The sequence below is a fragment of the Pelophylax lessonae genome (genome assembly GCF_965119305.1).
Source record: "Pelophylax lessonae genome assembly, chromosome: 1".
Classification (NCBI taxonomy): domain Eukaryota; kingdom Metazoa; phylum Chordata; class Amphibia; order Anura; family Ranidae; genus Pelophylax; species Pelophylax lessonae.
The window spans coordinates 508,149,418-508,171,721 of NC_138768.1; the positions used below are offsets into that span (position 1 = coordinate 508,149,418).

General features: G+C 41.9%; 1 protein-coding gene across 1 annotated transcript; it reads left to right on the top strand.

The window, feature by feature from the left end:
- The first annotated feature begins 13,662 nt into the window (after positions 1-13,662).
- On the top strand, positions 13,663-21,677 carry UBA52 (ubiquitin A-52 residue ribosomal protein fusion product 1). Its single transcript, XM_082269960.1, has 5 exons — positions 13,663-13,735; positions 17,572-17,694; positions 18,615-18,701; positions 18,783-18,885; positions 21,533-21,677. Exons 2-5 carry the CDS (start codon positions 17,592-17,594, stop codon positions 21,624-21,626), a joined length of 387 nt encoding a protein of 128 aa, XP_082126086.1. The 5' UTR covers positions 13,663-13,735; positions 17,572-17,591; the 3' UTR covers positions 21,627-21,677.
- Positions 21,678-22,304: the final 627 nt, after the last annotated feature.

Consider the following 22,304-nt stretch of genomic DNA (forward strand, 5'->3'; position numbering starts at 1 on the left):
TTCCTTTGGCCGCAAAGTTCTCAGTGCGGTTGTGCCATGATGGACCCTTGTGTTTTTTCTGGGTCCCTGGCGGTTGGCATTTGCTTTCCTGGGCTGTTGCTCCTGTTGAGCATTGTTTGTTTTCTGTTGCCCAGTTGGTTCTCTTACGGTGCATGTAAGATTCCTTTCTCTGATGTGGGTACTGCGTTGCCTTGTCTACGGTTGCGTCTCCCACCCCTCATGTCTATACTGCTTTGGGACATCCCAACAGTGATGACTTAGAGGCGGCGGCGACTGTCGGAGGACGTAAGAGAAAACGGAATTTTTGTAAAATCTTACCTGTAAAATTCCTTTCTCTGAGTCCTCCGACAGTCGCCGCCTCCGTCCCTCTTTTGGGGTTCTTATTACCTACTGCTATGCTACCAAACTGAGTTGGGAGTGGTCATGCAGGGGGGTATTGACCAGATGGGACAGCCCCCATGGGTGTGTATATACTAATGCCTTTTGTTTTTTTGACTAAGTCTATATGCGTAGCTACTCCGGAAGTCAATACCCAACAGTGATGACATAGAGGCGGCGGCGACTGTCGGACTCAGAGAAAGGAATTTTACAGGTAAGATTTTACAAAAATTCCGTTTTTTTTGTGACCTGAAATGATTGGTACAATCTCAGCAAACCATTACATTGTTACAACCATCTGAAGCGCTGAATAAAAGGTGATTTTTTTCTTTTGATTTTTTTTTTTTTTTAGGAATTGATGCTTTAGCTGTGACATAATCTGAAGTGGTATTAGTTCTCAATATGTATGATTAAAGTGCTCTTGCCACAAAAACATTACATTTAGCTATTCCTAATTTCAAAAAAAGGAATAAATGGCAACGTTCCATATTTTAAAATAAAAGCAAGTTTATAAAAAAAAATCTTGTTTTTCTTAAATTTTTTGCAAGTTAAAGCGTTTTTTTACCACAACACTTCATACTCCTGCTATGTGCCTGCTGTACCATGTACTTGTATGCGAAAGTATCCTGTGCTCTTTGTATTGCTTCCTTTATGTGATATCCCAGGTGATCCTGCCAGTCCCTCTGCTTTCCTAATAAAAACTGACCACACTAAGCAGCAGACCACACCTTTGGTCAGTTCTCTAGCTATGCTGGGAACTCAGTGTGCTCTCCTCCAATAATCAGACTTGTCTTGACATGCCCCAGCTGCACAGCCATTCACTGGGAAGCTGTGTGCTGCTGCTGCTGCTTCTCCTTCCCCCAGCTCTTATGCAGCTGAGAATAGCAGGTATGTGATCACCGATTATAAAAAAAAAAAAAAAAAAAAAAAGGGGGGGGGGGAACAATGGTATTGATGATGATGATGATGATGATGATATATCTATACAAAAATGTTTTGCCTTTCATTTCTATGGTGGTTTGTTTTACAAGGTATTATTTTAAAATCATTTTAAATGTTGAAAGTTACAAAATGATCTTTTCACCCGTGGTTAGTGTTTGGCTGAAGCCCTTATTATCAATCAACTGTGTTTACTCTTTTTAAATCAGGACAACAGAAACTACCCAAATGACCCTGATCAAAAGTTTACATGCCCTGGTGATTTTGGCCTGATAACATGCACACAAGTTGACACAAAGGGGTTTGAATGGCTATTAAAGGTAACCATTCTCACCTGTGATCTGTTTGCTTGTAATTAAGTGTTTGTGTATAAAAGGTCAATGAGCTTCTGAAATCCTGACAGACCCTTGCATCTTTTATCTAGTGATGCACTGACGTTTCTGGATTCTGAGTCATGGGGAAAGCAAAAGAATTGTCAAAGGATCTGCGGGAAAAGGTAGTTGAACTGTATAAAACAGGAAAGGGATATAAAAAGATATCCAAGGAATTGAGAATGCCAATCAGCAGTGTTCAAACTCTAATCAAAAAGTGGAAAATGAGGGGTTCTATTGAAACCAAACCACGGTCAGGTAGACCAACTAAGATTTCAGCCACAACTGCCAGGAAAATTGTTCGGGATGCAAAGAAAAACCCACAAATAACTTCAGGTGAAATACAGGACTCTGAAAATATGGGGTGGCTGTTTCAAGATGCACAATAAGGAGGCACTTGAAGAAAAGATGGGCTGCATAGTCGAGTCTCCAGAAGAAAGCCATTACCACGCAAATGCCACACAGTATTCCGCTTAAATACGCCAAACAGCAGAGAGACAAGCCTCAAACCTTCTGGCACAAATTCATTTGGAGTGATGAGACCAAAATTGAGCTTTTTGGCCACAACCATAAATGCTACATTTGGAGAGGAGTCAACAAGGCCTATGATGAAAGGTACACCATTCCTACTGTGAAACACGGAGGTGGATCGCTGATGTTTTGGGGATGTGTGAGCTACAAAGGCACAGGAAATTTGGTCAGAATTGATGGCAAGATGAATGCAGTATGCTATCAAAAAAAATACTGGAGGAAAATTTGCATTCATCAGCCCGGAAGCTGCGCATGGAACTTACTTGGACATTCCAACATGACACTGATCCTAAACACAAGGCCAAGTCGACCTGTCATTGGCTACAGCAGAATAAAGTGAATGTTCTGGAGCGGCCATCTCAGTCTCTTGGGGAGATCTCAAACCTGCAGTTCATGCAAGACAGCCCAAGACTTTACAGGAACTGGAGGCTTTTTGGCAGGAAGAATGGGCAGCTGAACCATCTGAGAAGATAAAGAGCCTCATCCACAAATACCACAAAAAACTTCAAGCTGTCATTAATGTTAAAGGGGGCAACACACGGTATTAACAACTGGGGTATGTAAACTTTTGATCAGGGTCATTTGGGTAGTTTCTGTTGTTGTTATGATTTAAAAAGAGTAAACAGTTGATTAATAATAAATGGCTTCAGCCAAACACTATCCATGAGTGAAAGAAAAGTTTTTGTGTTATTATTTAAATTCTCTGAAAAATGTCAAAGAAATAAATTCTGCCAGGGTATGTAAACTTATGAACACAACTGTAAATCTTGTCATACACGCCTCAAACAAACATTAATACAAAAATTCTCAGCACATGTAATAACTTATTGAATATCATTCAAAAGCACTTCATACCTTTGTTTGAGTTTAGCATTCAATTTTTGAAATGAACGTGGTTTCCCAAAGGAAAGCCACAGTCACTGATTGACATTTGCTTTAGAGAAACTATCCCTCCTACTCCTTTGAATTTTCTCATTGCTGCAGTCAAAAATGAGCATTGCTTTGACCCCACTAATGATTAGACAATTGAACAAACTTTAGCAAAACAAAACCTTTCAAACAAAATTCTACTAGTCTATGACCATCTTAAAGTGCAACTTCACCTAAAAAAGGGAAGTTCCACTTTATGTTCTCCTCCCCCCTCATCTGCCACTTTTGGGATTTTTTTTTTTTTTTTTTTTAGAGTGGGTATGAGTTACCTGATCCCACTTCTGCTGGAATTACCACCGGTGATTCCATTGGAAGGTTTTCTAGCCTTCCTGCCCGCAAACCCCTGGGAGGCTGTGAGTCCATTTACAAAGGGCAGCGGGGGGAGCTATCCACAAGGAGTTGCAGCACCTTCCCATGGTAAACATGCTGCCGATAGGAACCTAAAAACCATTGTATAACTGGTCTAGGTGAACACAGTGCTAAAGTATTTGTAGCTGCTGACTTTTTTTTTTTAAATGACTGAAGATCAGCTTTACGTATAGATGTGTGGAAGGGGAGAGTGGGACTTTTAGGACAGGGAAAAGGAGCAAAGAGAAAAAAAACGCACTTTGTCTAAAAGAACACTTGATCTGTAAGGCAAATTAAGTTGGTAAATTTTTAATTTTGTTGGCCAGACACCTATGATGAATGCACAAGGCAGCCCAAACATTTTACAGTAAGACAAAAATCCAGTTTTTCCAGCACTTCCTTAACTATCTTGAGCATGGAGTTCAACAGAGCTTCACAGGTTGCCACTGGAGTCCTCTTCCACTCCTCCATGATGACATCACGGAGCTGGTGGATGTTAGAGACCTTGCGCTCCTCCACCTTCCGTTTGAGGATGCCCCACACATGCTCAATAGGGTTTAGGTCTGGAGACATGCTTGGCCAGGCCACCACCTTTTACCATCAGCTTCTTTAGCAAGGCAGTGGTCGTCTTAGAGGTGTGTTTGGGGTCGTTATCATGTTGGAATACTGCCCTGCGCCCCAGTCTCCGAAGGGAGGGGATCATGCTTTGCTTCAGTATGTCACAGTACATGTTGGCATTCATGGTTCCCTCAATGAACTGTAGATCCCCAGTGCCGACAGCACTCATGCAGCCCCAGACCATGACACTCCCACCACCATGCTTGACTGTGGTAAGACACACTTGTCTTTGTACTTTCCACCTGGATGCCGCCACACATGCTTGAAACCTTCTGAACCAAATGGGTTTATCTTGGTCTCATCAGAACACAGGACATGGTTCCAGTAATCCAAAACTAAGTGTCCATAGTCTGCTTGTATTTAGCAAAACTGTTTGCAGGCTTTCTTGTGCATCATCTTTTGAAGAGGCTTCCTTCTGGGACAACAGCCATGCAGGCCAATGCAATGCAATGATGCAGTGCAGCGTATGGTCTGAGCACTGACAGGCTGACCCCCACCCCTTCAACCTCTGCAGCAATGCTAGCAGCACTCCTACATCTATTTCCCAAAGACAACCTCTGGATATGATGCTAAGCACATGAACTCCACTCCTTTGGTCAACCATGGCGAGGCCTGTTCTGTCTTGTTAAACTGCTGTGTGGTCTTGGCCACCATGCTGCAGCTCAGTTTCAGGGTCTTGGCAATCTCCTTATAGCCTAGGCCATCTTTATGTAGAGCAACAATTCTTTTTTTCAGATCCTCAGAGAGTTCTTTGCCATGAAATGCCATGTTGAACTTCCAGTGACCAGTATGAGAGAGAGCGATCACACCAAATTTAAAACACCTGCTCCGCATTCACACCTGAGACTTTGTAACACTAAGGAGTCACATGACACCAGGGGAGGGAAAATGGCTAATTGTGCCCAACTTGGACATTGTCACTTAGGGGTCACTTTTGTTGCTGGCGGTTTAGACATTAATGGTTGTGTGTTGAGTTATTTTGAGGGGACAGCTAATTTACACTGTTTTACAAGCTGTACACTCACTACTTTACATTGTAGCAAAGTGTAATTTCTTCAGTGATGTCACATGAATAGATATAATAAAATATTTACAAAAATGTGAGCAGTATACTCCTCTGAGATACTATACCCATTGGAAGATTTCCCCTTCTATGACAGTTCTGGGGATAAAACAAAATTTGTGATTTCCTTTAGCTATACTTTAAAAACTTAGCTCAGAGCAGACACAAACACACTGGCAGCTGTGACAGTCATCATTAGAAGCATAATAAATTCATAAACATACAGTGCTTTTACACAACATAAAAGTATTTGCAAAATATATCTATATAAAGTACACCGTGTCAAATCCAAGTATACAAATATAACATTAAAGTGCACAGTGCCCAATTCAAACATACTGTACAAGTAGATAAAGCGCCTTGCGCTTCACAATTTAAAGTGTCCAGTTACAATTTGTGTCCAGTATTGCACTCAACAAAATGCCATATAAATTGTGCTCCATGGCCTCTTCAGATCTTCTTCCTATAGTGTCATTCAATCACCGCTTTATGGAAAAAAAAAAAAAAAGCTTTTGGCATGGTTATGGAAAAAGCATGGTACCCACAATCTTACGAGAAGAAGCTGCACCACAGGGGGAACACCCAAAACCCTAATGCCACTCTGCATTGTTTATAATTGCCATGGATTATGTGGGACACAGACACTGCAAAACAGTGTCCTAAATCCTGGTGGTTATCACCAGCAAGCCGGCGGGCTTTCTGGTGATAACAACTGATGTAGCTCCTCAGCCGCTCGGCCATTATCCCCCTCGCACCCCTCTGCCCAGGTCTCGAGTCCCACTGGGAGACCCGAGCAACCAACCGGCACATCCGCTGGCTGGTTAGAGCCAGGAATGAAGCCGGATTCGGCTTCAATCAGGTCTCCGATCAAGTAACCCGGAAGCAAAGTCACAACATTACTTATGGTTTACGCGGCTGCTAATGACTCCAATTTTAAAAAAGTGACAGTATTCAAAGATGCAAATTTTGGAATTTTTAATACTTTGAATTGCATTTGAGGGGTTTGGGGTCTTTTAGACCCCAGATCCCTCCATAAAGAGTACCTGTCACTACCTATTACTGTCACTAGGGATTTTTACATTCCTTGTGACAGCAAAAAAAGTGATCAGATTTTTTTAAGGGATATTGTTAAAAAATAAAATAAAAACATTTGGAAACATTTTTTTTTAATTTTAAGTGTCTTCGTCCCTGTGAGCTCACACGCCAAAGAAAACACATACGTAAGGCGGGCCCGAAAATGAAAACGGTGTTCAAATAACACGTGAGGTATTGCCGCGATCATCAGAGCAAGAGCAATAATTCTAGAAAAAGACCTCCTCTGTAACGCTAAACTTGTAACCATTAACATTTTTTAAAGCATTGCGTATGGGGATTTTAAAGTACCGTAGTTTTTCACCATTCCAGTAGTGAGCGCAATTTTAAACCGTAACGTGCTAGTTATCCATATACTCCGCATGACATCATCTTTCACATATACAAAAAAAATTGGCCTAACTTTACTGGTTAGTAAACTTCTCTCTGTGGTGCCTTTATTTTCTCAATCACCTGAACTCGCCCTAGAGACAAATCCCCATTATGTAAAGAATTAAAGTGATGGGCAACGTTAGTAGATTTTTTTTTCAGATCACCAAAATGTTCACGGTATCTGTCTCTAAGCCTATGGATGGTTCTTCCAATGTGTTGCTGGGAACAGGCATCGCACGTAATAGCATAAATCACATAAGTTGTGTTGCAATTGTAAAACGTATTCATTTTGAAAATATTACTCTTACTAGAACATACGCTCTGTCCCAGCAAGAGAGCAACACAAACAGGCCAAAGAGCCACATTTAAAGTTGCCCTTAAAATGCAGCCACGTCGATGATTGAACCTGGGAATTGGTGGATTGAAAGAAACTGGGTGCTAAGTAGTTATCCAAAGTTTTTGCTCTTTTAGCCACAATGTACACCGTAATCTATACCGTTATCCAGAATCTGTGCACATGTACCTTCTCACTAGAAAGTAGAGGTAAATATTTCAGTGTAATGTGTTTAATTTGTTTGAACCTTAAACTATGTGTGAGCACCAAATATAGATTTCTGTTTCTAGTAGAGACCTTGTTGTGTACCTTTTTGTTGGATACTAGATCTTGTCTGTTCTTACTAAGGGCTATGGTGTAAGCCCTGTCTAAGGACCATTTGGGATAACCTCTATCTACATCATAGAGGCCTCCCTTTCAAAGTCCAATTGTGTACTGCAGATTAGTCTGATAAACTGTCCCACTGGGGATACCTTTGATGGTATGGCGTGGATGACTGGATTTAGCAGACAACAGACTATTCCTCGTTGAAGTTTTCATATATAGCTGAGAGGAAACTATGTTAAGATTATGGCCAAGCAACACGTCCAAAAAACCTATTTAGTCAGAGTCACTGAGTCCCGTAAAATGTAAATTGCACTCATTGTCATTGGGATATGACAAAAAGGAAGCAAAATGAACATCCCCTGTGACTAACGAAGATCAAATCATCAATTTACCTAAGATATAATGTAAGAGATATATATATATATATATATCTAATATCTAAAACAATATGACTTCTAAAGGGGTTCCTATCCTCAAAGATGTGGGACTGCTCGCACCAACCCATGAAAAGATTGGCAAGCGAGGGTGAAAATTTGGCCCCCATTGCGGCCCCACATCTCTGGAGATAGTAAATCCCATCAAAAATAAAGTAATTATGAGTCAATAGAAAATCCTGGGCTTCCAATATGTAGTCACATAGCTCAACTGACATCTGTGTGCAACTGTGCAGAGATAAAGAAACAGCCATTATAGCCAAATCATGTGGTATAGAGGAAGACTAGATACATCACATCATCCAAGTATAGTTACTACACCACATCTGGTTGTCCACAACCGATAACCAGTGATTAGTATCTTTTAGGAAGCTTGGTAAAGTTTTTACTATCGGTTGGAGTTGACGTCCAACCATTCCCCAAGATGTTCACCCTTAACCCAAAACGATGGGTCTCCTATACAAAGGATCAAGTTGCTTATGGACCTTGGGAAGGTTGGAAACACTGGAAACTCAGGTGCCAACACTTGTGCCTCCTTAGGAGTGAAGGCATCCAGACTGGCACCTTTATTATTCAACATAACTAAAGCAGCCCTGTAATCTTTAGTAGGATCTTTCCTGAGTACAGTATATGTATTAATGTCTCCGAGTTGTCTGAGAGCTTCCTCCCTATATGTACTTGTATCCAGGAACAACCCTCCCTAGTCAGCATTAGGGATCACAATGGAATCATCTCCGTCAAACGTTTCAAAGCAGACCTCTCTGCAATTGAAATATTATCTCCATCGATATGTGTATGGAAGGGAGTGTTAGCAGCTAGCTCAAATAAATCCCTTTCTACCAATTTCTGGAATTTGCCCATGTCTGGACTGCGAGACTGAATTGGATAAAAATCCGACGATCCCTGAAAGGCTACTTGCAGAGTGCCATTGTCATCAATGTCCCAGTTAGACGAGAAAAACTGTTCCTTCTCTAGATCCTCCCTGAAAGAAAGAGTTAATGGGTTAGTAGTATGTGGAGATGTGTCATCATTAATAGACAGCTCATTGTCCTAATTGAAATAATGTCTACGAATGGTTAAATTGCGGACAAACTTATTGATATTCAGTATAGTTTCAAATGGATCAAAGTGTGCATGGGGACAAAAATGAAAACCTTTGGAGAGGAGGGGGGGTTCTTTATTTTACAGATTTTTATGTGACACATTTATCAATTTTTTTTTTTTAATTATTTATTTCCTCTGAACTTGAGTCCTGAGGGCATAGCGAGTAATGGAAATGTGTCTCCTCCCCCCCCCCCCCACTTCTTTCTTTTTTGGGGGTTTGGTTTTTCAAAACTTTTTTGTTTTGGATTTTTGCTGTTTGTTCTTTTTGAAAGACCAGGAGTACTTGTCTGATATGGTTGACTGGAACCACTTGGTTGATCCAGTGAGCCATCCGAAGCCGTCACAGCCAATATATTATCTATCTCTGTATCAGAAAAACGAACCCGTTTCTTCTGATGGTGACTACCGTGTCTACCCCATTGCATGGTTTCTTCCAAATATAGACAATATTAAGTTCATATCCAATTTTGTCCCGAGTTTTTTTTCTTTTTTTCCATCAATCGTATTTTCTTCAATATTATTGATTTTTTTTTTCATTGGGTTGTTGGTCTAAATCATTAAACTGAACAATGTTCTGTAAATGTAAAATTTCTTGTTGTAGAATCATGATTTCTTCCTGTAATTTCTCAAGCTCAATAAATTTGGAAGCAATAATTACCTGACCTGTATCAAGTCAAAGGAACGGGTAGATAATATATCTGTCCATTGTTTCTTCAATTCATCATTGGCTAATTCAAACATGGGAAATTTCTTTATACAAAGACCTCAAGGTATAGGTTCAACCATCAGATATTTTGTTAACGTTGTTTTCTCCCAGTAGACTTTGACTTCTTTAAAGTGGAATTCCACCCATTTTTAATAAGTTGGATTACATAGATGTATGTAATCCCATTTAAAACGACTTTTACCAATGGAAACTTTTTTTTTTGCTAGTAAATACCTTATTTTCTGCTTTATTCATCCTCTCCTCACTTCCGGGTCCGGTCGGCGATTACGTCATTCGGCGATTTGAAGGGTGTGCTGGGATGTATCTCAGGGCATAAAATCTCTCATTATTACGCAGGAGATGAGCTCCTGCTCTGCCCCGCCTCCGCCCTGCCTCCTCTCAGTGAGCTGTACTGTATGTATTGTATTGAGGCCGTGCTCCGCTCCGCCTCTGCCCCGCCTCCTCTCAGTGACCGAGGACTGAAAGCATTATATCCTCACTGAGAGGAGGCGGGGCGGAGCACGCAGTACAGCTCATCTTCTGTGTAATAATGAGAGATTTCATGCCCTGAGATACATCCCAGCACACACTGCGAATCGCCGAATGATGTAATCGCCGACCGGACCCGGAAGTGAGGAGAGGATGAATAAAGCAGAAAATAAGGTATTTACTAGCAAAAAAAAAGTTTCCATTGGTAAAAGTAGTTTTAAAGGGGATTACATACATCTAAAGTTACTAAAATGGGTGGAACTCCACTTTTACTATGCATTTTTCTAATTTAAGAAATAACAATTTCATAGAAACCTGAGTTATCTTGATTTCCTTGGACATTCACTCTAAAAGGATTATGAAAGGTTCTAAACGTGCGACTGTCCAAATTTCCTTCGATGTCATGAGTAGTATTATCAGTAATTATAGTGGATGAAAAGTAGCATCAATGATACACTCACGGAGTAATGCCTCGTACACACTCAATGATTGTTGGCCTTGAATTTTCGGCCAACGTCCGATCGGCCGATTGTCGGCTTGTTAGTATGATGCTTCCGACAACCGACTCCGACTTTTCGGCCGAACAAAATCTGGTGTGCATGCTATAAAAATTTGTTGGCCGTCAACAGAACGGCCGATTGTTCGTCAGTGAGGAAAAGATTTCGGCAGACAAAAATCTGATGAGCAAGACTGGGCATGCTCAGAGAAGAAAAAACACACGGAAAGTAAACCATCACATGACATCACTTCTGAAGTTGGTTTTTGTTGGCCAACAAAAGTCCAGTGCAAGTCTAGAACATATTTCAACCAACACAACAACACTGGACAAAAGACGGCCGATCGGTCGGCCAACAATCGGTGCGTGTGTACAAGGCATAAGACAGCTTGCAGGAGAAGGACTGCTGCCACTCCAGGTGAGACCAATATGTTCCTTGATAATTAAAGCGGAGTTCCACCCAAAAGTGGAACTTCCGCTTTAGGGAGTCCTGTCCCCCCGACATGCCACATTTGGCATGTCATTTTTTGGGGGGGGGGAGCGGGTACCTAGTTTTGACAGGTACCCGCTCCCACTTCCGCTCGGAGCGCCGCGGCGCCCTGAGCGGAAGTTCTCCTCTCCCCCTCCCTCCCTGCAATCTTCTGGGACACGTCAGAGGTCCCAGAAGATTGCCGGCCAATCACGGCGCGCATCGTGACTCGCGCATGCGCAGTGGGTACCCGGCTGTGAAGCCGCAAACTGTAACAGCCGGGTGCCCACAGCAGTGATGCCGGCGCCGAGGGAGAGGATCGAGGCTTCCGGCGGCCGCATCGCTGGACCGTTGGACAGGTGAGTAAATGGCTGGAACTCCGCTTTAACTCCCATACGGGGAGTTCAGCAAGGGCACCAAGCTTTTTCTTCTTTTTAACAAAATAATTTTATTGTATATGCGTGCATTTTTTATCTTTGAAGAAACCTTTTTAATAAAGATTGAATGCTTTTAAACATATGGCATTATGAGGAGCCCTCTTCATTTTTTCTCCCTATGAGTGCAAATAGGTGAAGCATAAGGATATCCATCCATCCATCCCTCGGAGCTCTGAACTGCCAGTGAGAGGAGACCCTAAATTGATCCTTTGCTGGCGTATGCCAGCCAGGATCAACACCATCTGGTAAGTGCGCTACCTTACCACAATTTGTTGGTGGTGAAGTGGAGGGTGACACCACCATTGTTAATGTGCATGCACAACCACTTGATCCAGCCTTCATATAAAGGACTCGCAATTTTTCTTGCACTATTTTCTGTACTGTACTAAGTTTTTATTGTAACGGACTACCATTTAAGAACTCAAATGCTATAATATGTATGCACTTTATTGGTGACATTTGTTGCTACATATTGCACTTTACACATTGGTAATTTGCACTTATTTTTGGTCCATAATCCAAACAGCTAAAATATTTTTATGTTATTGAATTTTAGCACGACATTGGTGTTATTCGTTGGCACACATTGCACTTTATATATTGGCATTTTTTGCACTTGTTATACTGCACATAGTTAAGCACTAATTGACTTTGGTTGTTAGCACTATCAGAAGCACTTTATTTAATAATCATTTTGAAGTTAATATTTTTTGCACAGTCATTTTTTGCACAGACACTTATTGGATGATACATATAACTAATAACTAATATTTGGGCATAGTGACATCAAGTAAGAGGATTTAGTGCTGTTTTATATATTCATTCATCAGAATACAAATTGGCCTAAAAGGATGAAAAAAATAGATTTTTAAATGTTATATAGCAGATAGTAAAAAATATTGTTTTTTTAGAAATCTCGCTTTTTTTTTTTTGTTAACCACTTAAGCCCCGGAAGATTTTACCCCCTTCCTGACCAGGGCCTATTTTGCGATTCGGCACTGCGTGACTTTAACAGACAATTGCGCGGTCGTGCGACTCTGTACCCAAATGAATTTGACGTCCTTTTTTTCCCACAAACAGAGCTTTCTTTTGGTGGTATTTGATCACCTGTGCGATCTTTTGATCATGTGCTATAAAAAAAAAAGGAAAAATCAAAAATTTTTAACATTTTAGGCCAATTTGTTTTCTGCTACATATGTTTGGTAAAAAAAAAAAGCAAAAAGCGTATTTTGTTCGGTTTGCGCAAAAGTTATTGCGTTTACTAAGGGAAAGATTTTTGTCATTTTTATTGGTTTTTTATTTAACGAGTAATGGCGGCGATCTGCGATTTTTTTTTTCTGCGGGACTGCGATATTGCGGCGGACAGATCGGACCCTTGACTGACATTTTTGACACTTTTGGGGGTACCAGTGACATTACTACAGTAATCAGTGCTAAACATATGCACTGTTACTGTAAAAATGACACTGGCAGTGAAGGGGTTAACTTTATTTGAGAGGGAGGGGTTAAGTGGGTGGACCGTTGGCGCGTTTCTTACTGTCATTGACTGTGGCTAGTGGTGTAACAGCACAGATCAATGGTCCTACATTGCAGGACCGACTGATCTCTGCTGTTACACAGGGGAGAATAACAGGCGGCTTTGTTTACATTAGCCGTCTGCCTTTCTCCCTCTGTAACCGACGATCGCGAGTGACCGGCGGACATCGGGTCCGCCGGTCACTCGCGCGGGGGGTCCGTGAGCAAGCCTCCATCGGCGTGCGCTCGCTCCCTACACCCTCACAGGCCTGTGAGAGGCTGACTGCCGATGTAAATCATCGTTAGGCAGTTGGCAAGTGGTTAATAGCGCAAAAAAATAAAAATCGCACAGGTAATCAAATACCACCAAAAGAAAGCTCGATTTGTGGGGAAAAAATGACATCAATTTTATCTGGGTACAGCATCTCACGACCGCGCAATTGTCTGTTAAAAACACGCCATGCTGAATTGCAAAAAATGGCCTGGTTATTAAGGGGGTAAAACCTTCCTGTCCAGAAGTGGTTAACGTCTCACCATAAACCTAAGAAGAACAGGGTTGTTGCATTAGTCAAGACAATGCTGAAAGTGATGTAGTGAAGAAATATCAGAAGTTACAGCTGGTACAAAGCAATGGCTGCAGTCCCTTTTGCCCATAACAAACATGGCCGATGAGGAGTTGGTGATACAGCGCACACTCTACTGACCCGCCCTCGGGAGCTGGCGTGATAACGTCAGCGCACTTCCGCCCAGTCCTTTCCTCTTTTACTCCGGCTGCCGTGCGGGTAGGTGTGAGGAGAGCGGGGTGGCGGAGCGGGGATCGGGGACTGTGTGTGCGCTCTATGCTTGGCAGGCTGATCGGCTGAGCTACTTAATAGAGGCCGGGGGAAGGTGAGAGCTCCGGGGAGGAGGCTAATCTGTTTCCAGCACTGGCGGTACACAGGGCCTCATCCCCGCACATGGCTCCGGCCTGCTTCATAGAGCGTCCGCTCATTGCCTGCCTCTACACAGATCTCTTACTGATCTGTACGGTCCCATTGGATCTTACTAGCTCCTTGTATGTTATGGGAGGGAAGCCGGAACTCTGGTTGGGTTGACCGGGGCTCTAGCCGTCATATTTGTTCATAGAAGTCAATGGGACCATGCTGCAGCCTCCAGCTGAAAGCCTGGCTCCTGGTTGCAGCATGTTCTATTCAATTGTTTCGTATCACCCTGGGTCACTTTTCAGGAACTACCCCATGTGAACTTAGCTGTAATCTATGTATGCTGACAAGCAGCTGGAAGAATACCCACATTGATGTGACTATATACATTGTACAGTATCTAAAGCAGGTTTTCTCAACCAGGGTTCCTTGGGCAATGAACAATTTCTACCTCTCCCATAAGTTCCCAATTACACCAGTGATCTTTTTAGCTTTCTGTAAGGTGGCAATTCTGTCAAATGTCCATAAGTGTAAGGAGAATTGTTCCCACTCAATATAACAGTGATGTATTGAGATGTATATATCTATATCATTTCTAGCAGGGGTTCCCCTGAGCCTGTAAAGTTATATCTAGGGTTCCTCTGTTGTAAAGAGAGGCTCATCTAGAGAAATATAGAGATTCTGATCAGGCATGGAGTAGGTCCCATTTTGCTGCCTAAACAGCCCTGGCCCATCAAGCCGTACACCCCCTAGACCTCTGGAGGTATTTTGTAGTATCTGGCACCTAACCTTTTTTAAAGAGGACGTAAAGCTTCCTCTGAAACTTGTACCTATAGGTACGCCTATGATCAGGCTTGGGTACTGTAAATATCTCCTAAACATGCACCGTTCAGGAGATATTTACTTTGCATGCAGCCAGTGACATCAATGGCACATGCGCTCTGAAAGAACGGCTGTCCGTGCAATTTGTTCAAAGCCCTGTGCCACGGACAGTGGCTCCCTGCGCACGCGAGTGACGTCATTGTGGCTCTGGACAATCAGATAGCCAGGGGATGCGAACCTGGAAGGAAGACGAGTGAACGTGTCAGCGGGCAGCGCTGTGGGGGCTTCGTTCTAAGGTATTTCATAATGAGCTAGTATGCTAAGCATGCTAGCTCATTGTGCCTTTTTCTTTAAGGTTTTTTTTTTTTTGTTTTTTGTTTTTTTTTTAAATAACAAGTTCATCTTTGTAAAAAATGACAAATAAAAAAAAAAAAAAAATGCATTTTTTTTTTTTTTTCTATTAGCCTGGAAAGCATTGCATTCACAATCAGCAGATTGCAGGACTTCTGCAGCCGGTCTGTGTAAGGCCCCTTTCACACTATCCGTCCTTCAGACAGAGTCCGTTTTTCTCAGCGGGATAGCGATCTGCTGATCCCCCCGCTGAGCAGGAGGATGACGGCTGTGTGCTGAGACACAGCTGTCAGTTCCCCATGCATCTCTATGGGGGAAATCGGATGGGAACGGACTGTCGGTCCGATCCCATCCGATCCGCTGGACGGATGGAAAATAGGGTTTCCATCCAGATTTTGACGGATCGGATGTCAGCGGACATGTCTCCACTGACATCTGATGCCCCATAGGAATGCATGGGGGGACTGTTCAGATCCGCCAAAAAAAAAAACTGATAGGCAGATCTGAACGGTTCGCCTGTGTGAAAGGGGCCTAAGCAGTCTGCTTGTACCTCATATGGCCTGGCAGATGCATACTGACCAGAAGACTCAACTACCTAGATCAATCAACGGCACCCTGCTAGCTCATTGAGAACTACGAGCCAACAGCAGCAAAGGCTGTTGGTACTTGTAGTTTCCCGTTTAGAGCTCAGTAAATGAATAATGTGGCTGTGTGGAGCCCCGCACCGCTGCAATTGTGTTTTTTTTTTTTTCTTTTAATTGTGATAGCAGGTTTGGGGAGAAGATCCCTGGCTCACTGTTGCTACAGGTGGAGGATCGGGGAGATGCTGCAGCAGTGGGAACATGTTCCCAAAGGTGAACTTCTCCTTTAAGCCCAGGTTCACACTGAATGCGGGTTTGGAATCGTGCGAGTTCAGCTGGTGATCAAACCGGCATTTCTGAGGGGGCACTTTGAGACATCTGTGCTGGTTCATGCATAGATGTCTTTGAAATCTCACTCAGTCGTCAAAAGGTAGTGCAGGAACTACTTTTGGGAATCGTTGCGGTGCCGCAAAGTCGGTGTCGCACTAATTCAGACGGTGCTGTTGCTGGCAATAGGCTCTGATTTGGCATGCGAGTTATGTCAAATCGGCCTAATGTGAATGGGGCCTTAGACTTCTTTTTCCAGTGCCTTTTAGGATTGCCACTTCATCCCTTTAAGCCTGAACAGGTATTACACATGTTCTATTGCTGATTAAGGTGGTAATTAAACTCAGTGCCTTACCTGCATCAAATTGGCTTCAGAACCTGTGTGTGTAATGTGTTTGGGTTTAAAGGAATGAGGTGGAAACCATAAGTGCATCCCACCGATGCTCAATTGGACTGAGATCTTGAGGGCAAGTCATTACCTTGACAACTCCATCTTCCATTGTTCCGTGATCCAGTTTTGATGTTCACAAGCCCGTTGTGGACATGGGTCAGCAAGGGTACCCTGACTGGTCTGTTGCTATGAGCCCCATACACAACCTGCTATATACTGTTCTGACACCTTTATATTGGAACCAGCATTAGCTTTTTCAGCAATTTGAGCTACAGTAGCTCTTCTGTTGGATTAGACTGCACGGGTGATCCATTCTCCACACAATTTGAGTCTTGACTGCCCCAAGACCATGTCGCTATAAAATGCTCCATGAAAGGCGAAGATGCCTTTATTGGACCACTTTTGGTAGGTTTTGATCACTGCAGACGGGGAACATCCCACAAGAGATGCAGCTTTGCCATTGGTCTGACCCAGCTGTCTAGCCTTTCCAATTTGGCCCTTGTCAAAGTTGCTCAAATTATTACTTCATTTTTATTTATTTTCTGTTTTCAATTCATCAACTTCAAAAGACATGTTTGCGTGCTGCCTAATCTATCCTGCCCACTTTCAGATGCATTTGTCATTAGATAATCAATGTTACCTCCACCGGTCAGATTGCTTTGTCACTGTAATTTATCATGTATAGTGAAAATTCTTACCTAAACAATCCACTCTGTATCCAGTTAGGCACTTTTGGCTCATTCATAGTATTGCCCTGCAGTAGTGTTTACACTATAGCACCGTGCAAATTGGCATGCTTTGTGGTGAGCTGTCAAATATGCTACATCCACCTCTTTGCTGCATTAGTCAGACCAATAGAATGATCAGGTGTCCTTAGGCTCCATTCACACCTAGGCGATTTAAATTACGTGCAGAGTTGCTGCGTTTCTGCCAGATCCCAAAATGCAAGACGCGTTTGCAATGCATCTTATTGGCTTCCCAATTGCAGTGCAATTTTTGCCGTGTGAAGCTTGTCTCAAAAAGGAGCAGTAGTTTCTTTTGGACGACAGGGTTGTGATTTGCCACAATTGCAGCATGATTTACCTTGGCGTGACTTTGAGGTTCAGCTTTATTATGAAGGAAACCACCTGTGCATTTATAGCCCAATATTATAATGCAGTTTAAGTGGTCTTATTACTAAACAAGTCTTTAATATGCCTTATTTGAATTTATTTTTTTTAATATAGGAAAGCAAGAAGGCGCCAACATGCAGATCTTTGTGAAAACCCTTACGGGGAAAACGATCACACTAGAAGTTGAGCCCAGTGACACTATTGAAAATGTTAAGGCTAAAATCCAGGACAAAGAAGGTAAACAGCATGACTGAAATATTAACTTGTGCAATGTTCATAGTAGTAGCTTTAGTCTTTAATATTCATCAACTGTGCATTGAACTTCTCAGTGGAATGATAACACTTGTTCTTGGCTCGTTTACACTCTCATTGGTGGATTGCTTTTCAGAAGGCATTTGACAGTGGCTGTTTTAACCCTGAAGTTGGCACTGCCATGCCATATGTTCAGCAGCACTGCCTGCAGAACGTGACAGGGCATATCATTTTTGCCACAAAGCATCGGTGCACCTTGTGTAAAACCCCCCTGCATGTCAGTATTTGATTTGAAGGGAGCAGTAATATGCCCTAGACATTTAATTTCTAATGGATTAATGCTCCTCAAACTGTTTTTACCTTCCCTCTGAGCTGTGATAATCTTCCAGTCCATTTCCTCTGTCACTGAACCAGTGTTTGCTCATGGTCTGTCTACATAATCCATTTTGCATCCTTTGTATTACCACCCAGCACCCTAGTCTATGCTAGGCATCTGCTCTGATTTTTCCGCAATAGTATACAGTTCAACTGATCTATTCTCCCTATAGTCCATGATCAGTTTCCACTTTGCCTCTACTTCTTCCTCCATTGTCCATGATGAGTTTCTTCTAACATAGGCTTAACGGTTGGCTGCCTCTACTCCTCCCATTCACCCCCACCTCTGTTCTCATGGTTCATCTTCCCCCCTTCCCCTTCCCAATGGCTCATTTCCCCATGATCACACATGTCTATTTCCAATTTTCAACATTGGCTGAGCAAGTCTGACATTTGGGCATACATGTATGGAAACCAATTTCTATTCGGGCACTAATCTTAAGATCACTAGATGGTATGCTCCCTTGTGGAAAAGTTGCCTCACTGTATTGAACTAAGGAAGTCCTGTCTAATTTTAAGTTTTGTTTTAGGTATTCCTCCTGACCAGCAGCGTCTGATCTTTGCTGGCAAACAGCTTGAAGATGGACGCACTCTGTCAGACTACAATATCCAGAAGGGTGAGATTGAGTTTTATACTGACATATATTTAAGATTATTTATCACAATTTATAGCTGATCTAAATATGTTAACATTTTAGAGTCCACCTTGCATTTGGTGTTGCGTCTTCGTGGTGGTATCATTGAGCCTTCCCTCAGGCAACTTGCCCAGAAGTACAACTGTGACAAAATGATTTGCCGCAAGTAAGTGTTTTTCTAGACCTTTTCTGTTAATGTAGATTGAATTGCATTGCTCAAGGAGACCTGTTTAAGAAACTGACTTCCTTTTTATTAAAATATTAGTCTTGCAACCCAATAATATATATGATTTTCAGGTGTTTGTTTTTTTTTTAAAAAAAAAAAATTTCTTTAGTAGAAATAGTACAGTACAAGCTGCGCTAAGTGATACACCCAATAAAAAATGAGTAACAAAGGCTATAGAAATAATGAATGAGTTCACAATAATCAAATAACAGAGTTTGTGCAAATGAATAAAAAATAATGTTATCAATAGTGGTGGCGGATCTGAGCACTTGCAGTGGAGGGATCGCGCAGCACCTTATTTAATATTAGTATGTATTTTTCACTGTCTTGATTTCCTATTTGGGACTTTGAATTGCCATCATTGATACCATTATTATTTATTCGTTTGCACAAACTGTTATTTGATACATTTTTATTGTGAACTCATTCAGTAGTTATTTGTATAGATTTTGTTCTAATTTTTTATTGGATGTTTATTCATTCATTATCACTTAGTTCAACTTGTACTATATTTGTTGCTTGGTGATATCACACTGGAAGCGGTCGCTTTTTATTTAATTTTCCACTAGTGAGGTTACACTTTGTAGTTTAGTAGAAATGTCTGAAATTTTGGTGATTGTCATTTTAGTTTTTGATCTATGCTATCCATAGTGAGCTTAAAGCCTCACTATAGGTATGGGGGAAAATAAATAACCCTTGCAGTGCCCCTTAACACAATTTGGGAGTGTGCGTGGCCTCCCCTTCTTTCCTTCAATGCAGTGCTTCTGTGGGAATATGATTCACTTTAACCTGTATTGAAAAATATGCTATCTGTGGCCCTTAAAGTGTGCAAATTGTAGCAGTGTGGAGGATTATTGCTTCAGTAATGTGACACATTTGTCTGCACCAAAGTGTGAAGACTGAAGTGCTGATTAGCATACTTGTGCTACATCAGTGAATCGCTAAGTAAAGCCCCGTACACACACGCAGATCGTCGTCATACAAATGTTCGTCTTTTCTCCCCGGGATGTCGGTGTCTGTTGAAAAGTGCAAAAACAGCACAAGGACAGCACAAGAATTTTGTCCGCAGACTTCAGCTGACTGCAGAAGTGATGTCATGTAATGGTTAACTTTCCCTGTGTTTTTTATTTTCTGAGCATGCCCAGTCTTGCAAATCTGCGGTCTGTCGGCTGATTTCTGTACTGACAGGCGAACAATCGTCCGTTCTGGTGTCTGCAGACAAAAATTTTCATGTTTGCAAGAAAGACTCTTGTCCGCAGATTGTGTGCAGACATCTGTCGGAGGCACCATACTAACCCGCATACAATCGGCAGATCTTTCGTCCGCCGACGTTTGTATGACGACGATCTGCGTGTGTGTACGGGCCTTAAGGCCCCTTTCAGACGGGCAGATTCTGGCCACGGATCTGCTTGCTAAGTGGGGAAATTTGTCTGCTGAGCAGGCAGATAGCAAGTCAGAGTATGCTCCCCTTATGCCGACCTCTATGGGCCGTCGGATGGAAACAACCCACCTGACAATTTCCATCTGATCCGCCAGACTAATGGGGAACAGATCCCCCTCCGTCTGTTTTTTATTTTTTTAGCCGACAGGATCAGATGTTGGCGGGTGTCAACGTACACATGTTCGTTGACACCCGCCGCTCCATAGAGTGCAATGGATGGTCCGATCGGGTCTGCCTAAAAAAACTGACAGGCGGGCCGGATTGTCCGTTCAAATTGTAGCGGCTTGTAATGCGATTTGATGCTTGCAATAGCACGGTTTCAGACAGTCAGACAACTTTGCGGTGCCGCACTGAAGTGAGAAAATAATACATGCACTTTTTTTTGCGTTTTCGGATGCAACCTGAATAGACTTCTGTGCATCAAGCCGCACAGATGTCTGCAAAGTTGCACCCATGTCGCTCTGAGATGCGGCTTTAAAATCATGTGATTTCAGATGAAATTGCACAATTTCAAAGCCGCAGTCAATGTGCACGGGGGTTAGGTGTCAGACTGGCCTAATTGGGTGCTAAAACCACCTGCTGATGCACACTCCAGTTTGTCTTTTTTTTTTTTTTTTTTTTTTCTTTTCACATTGGAGTTTATCACAATGCAATTTGTATCTGGATGACTGGCCAAGAGAGTTGGTTCTTTAGTTTCAGATTCTTTTGGATCAGTATGACAGGCATTTTCAGAAGTCCACAATGGCATTTTATTTTGTCATGTAATTCCATTCCATTACTTTTACATGTAGCTTTTAAATGGCATAAAAGCAGTCTAATACTTGACCTATTTCTTAGTGTTATGAAGCCTTTGTAGCTTTCTATATGCTATTAAAAAGTCTTAATTGCATCATGCGTTGACCTGGCCGCACACAGGATTACATAACTTGTTCAGCTGCTGCCTGATTACAGAGTCAGATAATCTATTGGAGGCGAGTGGTCTCCTAAGTACAAGCTGGCATTGGCGAGCATATTGATGGCTTCTAGTAGCTGTGGTATTAGTACTTATGCCCCAATCTTTTTTAAAATGTCTTTTTATTCCATTTGGATATTTAGAACGGTTGCTTCTGTCATTTGATCTGATATACATTTGTTTTTTTTATTTAGATGCTATGCTAGGCTCCATCCTCGTGCTGTAAACTGTCGCAAGAAGAAGTGTGGACACACAAACAACCTGCGTCCCAAGAAGAAGCTCAAATAAACAATTAATCAACTACTTGATTTTTGAGAAATAAAAATATTAAATAAGTTTGACAGACTCTAGTTGTGTGGTGTTTTTTTTTTTTTTTTTTTTTCCCGCTTTCAGTAGAATAGGCAGATATCTAACCTAATGCAGTCGAGGTGGTTAGAGGAAAATTTTAAAGAAAGCCAGTCAGCAATGGGTGTTTGTAAGAATCTGAATCGCCACAATATTTCATTCAACATACTCTTTTATGCAATCTAGATCCAAAATTATTTTGCCAAATTTCAGAGCACATTTAACACCACCCTAAAAATCACAGATCTGTTATGTAAATGGTTAAACCTGGGGTACCCCCGCAATCAACTAGCACACCGCTTTAAAGATCCCCCTTTATTCTCATTGGTTATCAAAGGAGATAACACCTCTTGGCAATTAGAAATATCAGGTCTGAGAAGGTGCACCTATCCACATGTAACCTCACACTATCTTATTAATAGTAGTACTTTCCCAGCCTTGTTTCTCTTTGCAGGGTTTTAGCAAGCTTGTACTCAAAGGTGGCTCATTCTAGTGTGACAAATGGTGAGTGTAAACAAATCATGAATTTGTTGCAGAAATGTCTCAAAGATGTCTTCTAATATACTCCATTATGGAAGAGGTCTTATTTTCTTTGCTTTCCTTATCACAGATAGTGGTATT